General features: G+C 35.8%; 1 protein-coding gene across 1 annotated transcript; it reads right to left on the bottom strand.

Moving 5' to 3' along the window:
• Positions 1-711: 711 nt before the first annotated feature.
• Positions 712-3,509, bottom strand: LOC147636169 (uncharacterized). Its single transcript, XM_086801107.1, has 3 exons — positions 2,946-3,509; positions 2,174-2,565; positions 712-1,498 (listed from the first exon to the last, which is right to left on the bottom strand). Exons 1-3 carry the CDS (start codon positions 3,082-3,084, stop codon positions 1,025-1,027), a joined length of 1,005 nt encoding a protein of 334 aa, XP_086657233.1. The 5' UTR covers positions 3,085-3,509; the 3' UTR covers positions 712-1,024.
• Between the last annotated feature and the right edge of the window lie 7,804 nt (positions 3,510-11,313).

Raw genomic sequence — 11,313 nt, 5'->3', positions numbered from 1 at the left:
AGACAAAAGCTCTATAGTATAATTAATTTTATAAGCATCAACTCCACCATTTCTTTATTAATGTTATGTGCATTAAGCTTTTATCTATTGTATTAAAATAATAATATCTTACTATATGTAATAGAATGATGAAATGGATTGAAATGTTTATTGCTTAGAGACAAATACTCTTTGTGACAACTTATTTTGTAAGCTTCTGTAAGCACAACCATTTCTTTAATCCATTTCATCATACTATATGTAAGAGTACGATGAAATGGATTGAAATGCTTATTGTTAGAGACAAATGCTCTTTGTGACTTATTTTGTAAGCTTCCAGCACAACCATTTCTTTAATCTCATGACTATTTGATTGCATATAGAGGCAAATGCTCTTTGTGATGACTTATTTTGTAAACTTCAAAAACTACCATTTCTTTAACCTCATGCAATGTTCCATGCATGATGCTTTTATTCTATTTTATTATGATAAAATCTTTAACTTTAGAATAAAAGTGTAAATGTGAGAATATGGATTTGATAATTTCCATGGGTATAACCTTGCCATGTATTTTGAAGGGAAGTTGATCATCATCAAAATTGTGGCTACTTTTATAATATTATTTTCATATTGATTGATGTTCAAAAAAATCTCAAGAGTAGGTTATGTGTCTTGTGCATTGTACACTCATGTCCACCAATGGTCTAAAATGCTGATAAGATTTTTAAGAATTGAGCAAATTACTTATATATGACATAATAACTTTGTTTAAGTCGATTTGAAATGGAAATGACTTGTACATATACAAACGTCTTGAGAGAGGCAAGGCAACAAACTAAGTTTAATCTTTAAGGCTAGAGTTGGGTTGGACTACAAGGCCACTATGCCTTGGTACAAAATTTCCTAAATTTTGCACTTACATACAAACTATAGACACTTCAATCTAGGGTGCACTTTTCATAAATGTTTCAAGATGGCTAAGCATCATGGCCTAATAAGAGGCCCTATTGATTCTTTTCCAATTCAAAGAAAAGCTTGTGTGACTTAAGTTGTTAGCTCCCAAAGCCAATCCAAGGCAATGTGGTTACTCAAAGGGTCTTCGGAGAGGATGGAACAGTCAGTGAAAAGGTGGTGACTGGATTGCAACATGTTAGTGGACGTGACTAGGCCATCAAGGAAGGTTTCCTCCTTACAATGTAGTGAGTAATCCACATGCTCAATCCTGCACTCAATTAAGCTTGCATCATGTTCTCCTTGGCTAAATGAAGGGCTTCCACCATCAACAATGTCACTATAGTCTGAATATGTACTGGGGGAAACGCTATCGTGCTTCACATTTTCCACACTATCGTTATTCATCTCATGAGCTTGATCAACATGAATCTCAACTTTGGGAGCAACCTCCTCTCTGACTGTGTCGTCTTCTCTTCTTGTAGCTTTCATGCCTAATTCACATGAAGGTCCCTCCGTTAATGCTCCAGCTCTAGTGGTCTCCAACTCCGCAGTTAGCCTAGATACCTGGTCAGTCAAACAGAGCATTATAATTATGACGTTAAGATAGCACTTGATGACTCGATCATGGAACAAGCTTAGTAGCTGATTTGGCTATGGTTTCAGATTCACATGCCGGGAAACTCAGACATACTGGAGACCATATTGTAGCTGACAGAGAAAGGAAAAAAAGATTGTGATGGGAAATGATCGAAAAATGAGATATATGTTTTTAATAGAAAAAAATATAGGTAAAGAATGATTAGACAGAAAGCATATCAGTCTAAGATGTAGGTGAGAGAATAATTAAAAATTTTTAGATAGCCTTCCATAAAAAGAAATGAAAAGAAAGAGAGAGAAAGGAAAAGAGAGTAACTAAATAACTAAACAGAAAGAGAAATGAAAAGAAAGTAATTAAATAACTAAATGAAAAGAGAGAAAAGGATGAGATATAAATAAATAATTGAGAATAACTCTCAATAATCCCCTTTTCCTTACAATGATAAAATTATAGTTAAAGAATGATTAGACACAAGATCATATCAGTCTACGATGTAGCTGAGCGGAAAAGAAGAAAACACACACACACACACACATATATATATATATATATATATATACATGTACGTAAGTACATGCATATACACGCATATACATTATATGTGTGTGTGTGTGAAAATGAGACGATGATTTATTATTTACCTCGGACCTAAGCTTCTGTGTCTCAACAAGCATGCAGTCGTATTGAGACTTGAGCAGACAGAACTCTTGCTCCAGTTGCTTGGTTTTCCACCTCGCACGCCTGTTTTGGAACCAGACGGCGACTTGGCGGGGCTGCAGGCCAAGCTTTTCCGCCAGCTGCTGCTTCCTCTCCGGCTCCAGCTTATTGTCCACATCGAAGCTCACCTCCAAGGACTTCACTTGCTCTATCGTTAGCCTCTTCTTCTTGAGCTGACGACTTCCCATAGAGCAGCCACCATTATCATTCATCACCCCTAATTGCTCTGTGCTCACCTCACCTTCCATTCCCTCATCCAAAAACGGCCAAAATGGCCTCTTCGACGTAATGTTGCTTGCATTACCATCCTCGAAACCTGCCATAATTACCAAAAAAATTAGCCTCTAAACATGCTTAATCGCAACCATTCAATTAAATGAGACTATGGAGTTGGTCTGGTAGGACTAAGGCTTCGGCTTTAAATGTAGTCGAGAGACATGCCTCCATATCAAGCTGCTATAATAGCATCTACTTTTAAAAAAAAAATCAAGTCTTAATTATACTTAACAACAAGAGACAACCTTACCTTATGAGTACATTAGTTAAGTGATAGTTATGTAGCTTAGTTCAACATTATTCCTGTAGAATTTAATCTTGCAAATTACTCTAAATATTGTTTGTCAACCTTTAACTAACAATCTATCTTGAATTCCATGTCAACATAGCATTAACATTTCTATTGAATTAGAGCCCAACCTCTAAATGGAAACGATGTAAGCTGCTGGCGCCCCCCATTAAGCATCGCCAGAGGAGACTCCTTAGTGCTAAGTTCATCTCTGATCAGCATCATGTTTGCAATGCTTGTAGAATTGTAGGCTCCCATAGTCCATGACATTGTTAGCAAATGGTCGGAGCAATTAACCTAAACTAAAGTCGGAGAAAAATTGGCTAGATTTTTCACTTACAAGCTTTCATGGTGTACAGTCCACCAGCGTGTAGAGCAATCTAAAGGTCTTGTGATAAGCCGAGGCATAGACTAGCATAGCTTCTGATGAGAACTCAATAAATTATGTGAAGAGCAGGATTATGAGGGGATTAACAGAGCTCAAACAAGCAATCAGGTATGACTCTGATGGCAAAGAAGAAGATTGTTTAGACCATATCAAATTAGGTTGCGAATAGGTACCAATTAAACAGCTCTAATGACTAACTAAACTACACAGAATTAATTGGTATTTAGAACTTGGAGGAAGCAAGCTGCACTTATAAGCCTTCAAGGAACAGCTCAGTGACAATGAAGACTCTCTGAGCTACAAGCTGAGAATGAAGAACGGCGGCTAGCGAGCTTAAATAATGAGAAATTGTTTTATATATTCAGCTATATATTATTTGTGCATGTTTATTTTGTTGCTTATAGAGACTAATACCTGCTTCACCTGCTGCAGCCGGTGCGTTACCTGCTCTCCCAGTCGCCACCCACCTTGCCGAGACTCCTGGACTCCGGAGTGAATAACGGCCACGAGATCCCGCACTCTCCTCAATAAACGGGGCCACCTGCTGCCGGCCACCTCTGCCACCGCCTGCTTCCCTTCACCCCACCTTGACCGCTTCTTCCCTGCCGGTACATCGCGCGTGTCTCCCGGTCGCCGCCTTCCCATGACGTCATTCTGAATAATAAAAAAACCTCACAAAATTTCGAGTCGGTTAGAACCTATTCATTCTTCAAGGCTCAAGTATTGCATTCACATTCTTCCAAGAAGAAGAGAAGAGAAGAGAAGATTCAAGGATAGTGTTAAAAAAAAACAAAAGACCGGGCCATAGTGCTTTTAAAGAGGAGAGAGAGAGAGAGAGAAAGAGGACCGGTGGATCAAATGTTTTTTTTTAAAATTATGCTAGGAGATGCCCCACACACACTAGAAAGAATGGTTGGCAAAGGTGCTTTTTGACGGTCGTCAAGCCTTATGGCCATGGAAAACTTGCAGAATTTAGAAGCGCACATCAAAAATACAAAAAAAACTTGCTATATTTTACCAAACCCACCAATTTTGAAGGGGAAGGGTGGGGTGGGGGTGTCATAATTGAACCCGCATCCTACGAGGGCAAGGGGGTTGCCCTACCCCCCCATGGTATTCTCTCCCGCCCCAAGGGGATCAACCCAAGGGAATCAAATGTTGTGGAGTTACATTCATGCCCATGCTCTTTTTAATGTGGAATCAAGTAAACCTATACTATACTAAAAGGGAAAGGAGGAGCCCCCCACAACCTCGTCCAACACACATCTTTTCGCTACTATCACAATCCATTTAACATTAATACTCATGTTTTTCACCCCTTGTTAATGGTTCCGAGTTAAAAAGGAGGTAAAGATTCTTGACCTAAGCAAAAATGCAATGGATCTTGTCATTTTTGGTAGGAACTCCAAAGCTGCAAAGAATATTGGTAGCAACCTACTACTCCATTTTTTCTCTCTCAGCCCATTAGCGACCAATAAATCTCTCTCTCTCTCTCTCTCTCTCTCACACACACACACACACACATGAATGCACGTGCACACATGTGCGTGCATGCGTGCACACACATGCACACACATGCACAGATTATGCTACATCTTGAAGCATGTTAGGGTGTTACTGATTTAATGGAACTTTGATAATAGAAAGCATGAAGTCAAAATATGGAAGGCATACTTTTTATCTCTTATTGGATTGCAACAATAAATTGATCTATGTATTATTGGACTTTACATTCGATTAACAAAACTTGCACTTATTCTTTAAAAAAAACAACACATTTAATTCATATTGACCATCTTCTAGTGATATTTGCTCTTGTTATCTTGTGTCTAAAAGACTACTACAGATAATGCACATGTATGCATGTTTCATATTCAATAGAAATCCTACTAGTAAGTCTATCCAAAAACCAAAGGATTTATGAAATTGATAATGCTTTACTAGATGGTACTTCCAAGTTAGTATGAGATTTTGAAATCACACTCAACCTTCTCTATATTATATAAAGAGGGAGTGCTTTGATCAAAAAGTAGCTTTCATGTTTTGCTAGGTGCACGATTATTTTGGATTGGCATTTTATTTTACATTTCTAAATCATTTAATGTGTAGAACATCCAATTGACACAAGGCTGTTGAATTATAAATCCACTCTACAAAATTGAGACCCATATTATACTCTTTTAACTGGTTTTGGTAATCATGTAGAATACATCCACAAATTTGCAACTATGGCCCGTTTTTATGGCCTAATGGCACAAGTATGGATAGCTTTTTTGGAAGCTTTCCCATATCAAACTATTATAAAGTTTCTTTGGCTTATGTATATAGCATAGATCCATTATGTATATAGCATAGATCCATTCCTTTGGTTCTGCATGTAGTGACATTGAATTGATCTCTTGTCAATCTCCACTTTTTTTTAACACCTTACATCCTTTTTGCCATGGTTCTTGTCTCAATTAAAAGCTTACTTTCAGTGTTAAAGGTCATGGTAATTGGGAAACAATCCATAGCGTGCCATTTGGGTATTCTCTCCATTGACCTTATGCCAATATATTTATGGCACTAGAGAATCCAATTTCAATCAGCATAATTTTGATATAGACATTCATTGTGACAAGTTTAGGAATATCAATTGCCATATATAAAATCTTAGTTTTCTGACTTGTCCTTCCAAATTTCATTTTCAGGCTCCCCATTTTTTCCTCCTTTAAATTCTCACCTTTCTCACTTGAGGCTCCCCCTTTTTTCTCCTTTAAATTCTCACCTTTTTCAATTGGAGTACTTATATAAATTATCTTTAAATCAAATCTCTCAGCATTTTTTCACATTTTGCAATCACACTTTGCATAGTTGTATTACTTAGGAAAAAGTCCTCAATTGCATGTTTTCTTATATGAGTGGATGAGGTATGGACAAGTGTAAACATATTTCTTTTTAGGAATCCACTTAGCACCTCTTATAGGATGGTTCTTGAAGGTCAAAAGTGGTAGTGTGTTGATGATCATTGATTATATCAGGCTCAAGTATTTCCTCTTGATAAAGGTGGCTCTTCATAAGTAGGATGTGAAGGAAGTGGTCCTCTAAATGGTTTTAACAAACTAATGTGGAAAGAATTGTGAATGTTCCGGTGTGATGGTAGATCTAATTGATATGCAAGGTCATTAATTTTTTAGGTGACCCTAATGGTCCATGGAACCTTGGTCACCCAATTTCACTACTAGAATGTTCTCGACACTCTTAAGAAGTCTCTTTTTGATTCTTATGAGAACATAATATTAAAAGATATAGCTTTATGTTTCTTGCTTGCTTGTTTATCATATGTTCCTCAAGGTTTGCATATAGTTTGGCATAGTTGCTAAAATATGTTCTCAAAATCTTGAGTAAACTCTACAGCCTCTACTTTATGAGAAAGGAAAGAGGTAGGAATCAATAAAGCTTCCGAATAAATAATCTTAAATGGTGCATGACCTATACGTGAATGAGGTGCATTGTTGTTGTAAGCAAACTGAAGAAGATGAATTTATTTATCCCACAATCTAGGTTGGGATGAAACATAGGCTCTAAGTAAGTCTAGATTAGTAACTTTTGTTTGTCCATAAACTCTAGAAAAAATGTGGTTGTGAAACCCAACTTAGTGCCTAAGTTCTCAAAGAGTGTAGTCCAAAAATGAATGCAAAACTTGGAATCATTATCACACACAAGAACTTGGGGTAAGCCATGATGCACAAACATTTACTTGACAAAAACAAAGATGCGACATGTTGAAAGTGGTATACGTATCTTTTGAAAGCTTTTTTTGGTTCCATATCTATAAATTAACAATGCATTTTCAACTTAAGATACATAAGAATGAAGAAAGTTGCAAAGAAATGCTATACAAAATGCTAGTTACCTTGTTTTGTTTTTGTGGGACTTGGATTTACAAGGGCTTCCTTTTCTTTTTCAACATTTTTCTTTTTTCCTATTACCAAGAAAAATTCAAAAGCTAAAATGCTATTCAACAAAATAACCCTCACAAGACTTAGCATAACATGGATGAGAAGAAAATCTACCTACATATTTCCAATCCTGGAGAACACCACCAAGGCAAACTTTTATTTTGAGTCCCATCCTCCCTGTCAAATAAATCTAGAACTTAAGGGATGCTGATAGCCCCTAATACATACCCATCATGAGCTTAAGGGATGCTAATAGCCCCCAAACGCGATTTGGGGCATGGCATGCAAATGAGGGCCCAAAATTGCATTTAGGGGCTATCACCTCCAAACATGATTTTCTTGGTGATAGCACCCAAACGTGATTTTGGGTCCTCATTTGTATGCCATGCCCCCAAATTGCATTTGAGGGCTATCAGCATCCCTAAAATTTTTTTTTGCAAAACTGGAGTACCTTTCTTTTGGGTCCATTACAAATGGAATAGATCTCACTAGACTCTGAAAGGATCTTGCATCACTATGAAGAAGAATAACATTCTGGCTATATAGGAGAGGTGGTCACATAGCTTGATCTATGGTGGAGCTGAAGGTTGCAAAGTGGTGCAAAAGATCAACTTTTTAACAATACTTAATGTTTTGTATCGACGTTATGCAAAACATCAACTTCCCACAAAACTTAATGTTTTGCATCAAACATCAAGTTTTGTGGAAAAGTTGTTGTTTTGCATCAACTTGATGTAAAACATCAAATTTTTTGTAAGAATCAATGTTTTGCATCAACTTGGATGCAAAACATCGAGTTTTATGGAAAAGTTGATGTTTTGCATCAACTCGATGATGCAAAACATCGAGTTTTATGGAAAAGTTGATGTTTTGCATCAACTCGATGCAAAACATCAACTTTTAGGCTAAAAGTTGATGTTTTGCATCGAGTTGATGCAAAATATCAACTTTTTCACACAATGTTTTGCATCAAAGTTGATGCAAAACATCAACTCTACCACAAAACTTGATGTTTTGCATTAAGTTTAAGATACTCTGAAGAATAAAGTTGGAGGATCAAAGGTCGATTTTCACAAAAGACCCGTTTTAGCAATTTTGTCCCACGGTAGCATGCTCAAACAACCTATTCCACAAATTTTGAGTACCAACAACATGACTATGTTTCGATCGATGTGCAGACGTCACAAAGCGATTTTCTACATCAACAAATCGCTTTGTGACGTATGTACATCACATCAGAAAATAGTTGTGTCGGTACTCAAAATTTGTGGAATAGGTCGTCTAAGCATGCCTTCATGGATAGAATCGCTAAAACAGGTGGTTTGTGAAAATCGACCTTTGATCCTCCAACTTTATTCTCCAGAGCATCTGAAACTTGATACAAAACATCAAGTTTTATGGGGTAGAGTTGATGTTTTGCATCAACTTTGATGTAAAACATCGAGTTGTGTGTGGAAAAGTTGATGTTTTGCATCAACTTTGATGTAAAACATCAACTTTTAGCGGGCTATTTTTTTTAACTTTGAAATATTTTTACATTTTTTATGAGAATTATTTTTATTTTTATCACCAATAAATTTGTAAAAGCTCATTCCAAATAGTAGATAGTAACCAACAGAATCTCAAAAAATTTAAAAAAATCTTATAAATCATAGAATTAAAGAAAAAATATGCCTAGGATATGGTGATATAGGAAGAACATAGGTTTAGGGCTAAGGACCTGAAAAACACATATGGTTGCAAACCTTTTACTACAAATTTGAGAGGATGTCATTAAAAAAAATGCTTGTCTATGTAACCATGTAACCTTTGTATCATAAATAATATCGCTACATAGTAGATGCCAAAAATTCATAATAGCAGAAGAGCTAGATGAGATACTCCATGATGACCTGTAATCCATTGATTTTAATCCAGATGTACAAGGCTCCATTGATTTGGAAAACCATGAGTCGATTGATTCGCTAATCCTGATTTTTATTCTACAATTAAATTTTAAAGCTGAAGAACTATAAGAAAATACACGTGGTGGGACCATCTATGTCGAGGAGGGGGGTGCATGTGAGCCTGGACTCTGCCATGCCTATGTGCAGTAGTATGCTCTTCAACATAGGGGACCTTGAATCTGCTGTCATCGTGAAAGCTCTAAGCTCTTCTCTACCACCATTCCGGAAGCCCTAAGCTCCTCTCTTTTCTCTTTGTACACAAAGACAATGTCGCGAGCAAAGATTGCATCTCTCAGCATCCTTCGCATGTCCTCCAAATAATTATAACCAGAGTTCATTCTACACTACCCTTAGACATACTATCTCTCAAAATCCTTCACATGTCCTCTAAATAATTATAACTAGAGCCCATTCCTACACTACTCTTAGATATACCATCACCTACATTCATGATAATGGCTATCTAGATCAAACATCAACATATGCATCCTATGAATTTTTGCCACCACCACATATGTACATGATATAGGCTACAATTTCTTCCCTCCACCCTTATTCATATTACATAACAAGAATTTCCTTCATGAAAACAAATGCCTATGTGGGTCAAAATTTACACCCATAGGCTATATGATGTCTGCCCCCTCTAAAATTGTCCTGCCCTTAAAAATATTTTAATTTTCTACTCTTTTAACATGCTTGGGTTTACTCAGAGCCTCCATAGTTACCATCTTCTACATATATATATGAATAGAAGTCCACCTTTGCACATCTATAAGTTGACCTCTTTAAACTCTTAGCTTTGGTCGTATATCATACCCACTATCTGCTTATAAATAATAGAGCAAATAATTATGTCATGCAAACTGTCAAGGTAAGTATATACTAAAGGCTTTGCTATTTGGGTCTAGAAATAGACTCAAGGATGTTTGTAGAATTTTTCATAAATTATAGAGCTTATATTGTTATGTATTCTAATATTTTTTGAGTGCTTGTCAAATAATGTACATATTTATGCATAGTGGTAGAATTTGTCCCAAGAAAAGCCATTAAAAAAGTGCCTTACATTCATGAAATTTATAAAATAAATTTTTATTTGAAAAAGATTGATATTTCTTTAAGTTATGTAGACTTCTATGTTATTTTGTAAGTCAAGTTTATTTTTATGTCACAAACAACAGCAATTTATAAATCTATGAAGGTCACACGTGTTCTCAATCTTGAAAAATAGCAAAATTCATGTAATTTTTAAATTTATACATAAAATTTTGGATTTGTTTTCAAAAAACTATGTTTTTAAGCCATTTTTGAGATTTCACACATTTTGGGAGGGAAGCTTTTTAGGTAACCCTCATCAGTTACCTATTTTGCTCGCCAACTGTGTTGAAGATATAACAAAATGTAATCATTATTATTTTATATTTTACATATGACCTCATAGAGGTACAATGATGTATATGTGGAAAGCTTTAGAGCTAGAATGATAAGTACAATACTTAATCATGCCAAAAGAGCCCTCTTGTACAAGAAACACCCTAAAAAATAGGAGATGGAATGCCTCAACCAGTAAAAGATATAGGGGATGCCTCCAAATATGCCACTACAAAGGATGATATCAAAATTAAAGTACCAACTACAGATTCTTCTAGTGAAGCCAAAACCACAGAAGATAAGACTATGGACAAAACAAAAGAGCATGTTGAAGTCAAGGCTATAGAAGAATCCCCATATGCTAAAGTCAAACCTACAAAAAAATCCCCATCTGTGGTTTGAATATGTAGTACAATGCAGTTCTATATTTTGATAATGACAAAATGTCATCCTTATTACTTTTTACATAAAAAGATAGAATTTAACTCCTTACCTGTATTTAGTTAATCACGAAAGATATTAAGAATGCCATATGGTATATCTCTACAATGCATGGTGCTCTCTCTTCTTTCTAATACTTGTTGTCATGTGATGTTATTGATATGAATTAAAAAGATTAATTCAATGTAAACTGAAATAAGAAAGCATTATATTAAAATTACATCTCTGTTGTTGATAATGAGTGTAAAGCTCTTTGGTGAATTGGCTTCAATTGCAGTAAGAAGATCATGACACAGTTGAGTGAGTGTACAACATTACCTAAGAGATATAACAACCAATAATATTCCTCCTTCATATTCCTCTATGTCAATAAAGTGATTTCCTTCACCAAATGTATCCAAATCTTGATCCA

The sequence above is a fragment of the Cibotium barometz genome, chromosome 8, assembly GCF_041138505.1.
Source record: "Cibotium barometz isolate CiBa-2024 chromosome 8, ASM4113850v1, whole genome shotgun sequence".
Classification (NCBI taxonomy): domain Eukaryota; kingdom Viridiplantae; phylum Streptophyta; class Polypodiopsida; order Cyatheales; family Cibotiaceae; genus Cibotium; species Cibotium barometz.
This window is presented reverse-complemented; position numbering and strand designations above follow the sequence as displayed.

Coding starts and splice junctions, on each gene's coding strand:
- LOC147636169 (XM_086801107.1), bottom strand. CDS start 3,084: ATGTCATGGACTATGGGAGCCTACAATTCTACAAGCATTGCAAACATG. Junction 2,566..2,945: donor TACATCGTTTCCATTTAGAG/GTTGGGCTCTAA, acceptor TAATTATGGCAG/GTTTCGAGGATGGTAATGCA. Junction 1,499..2,173: donor CACAGAAGCTTAGGTCCGAG/GTAAATAATAAA, acceptor TTGACTGACCAG/GTATCTAGGCTAACTGCGGA.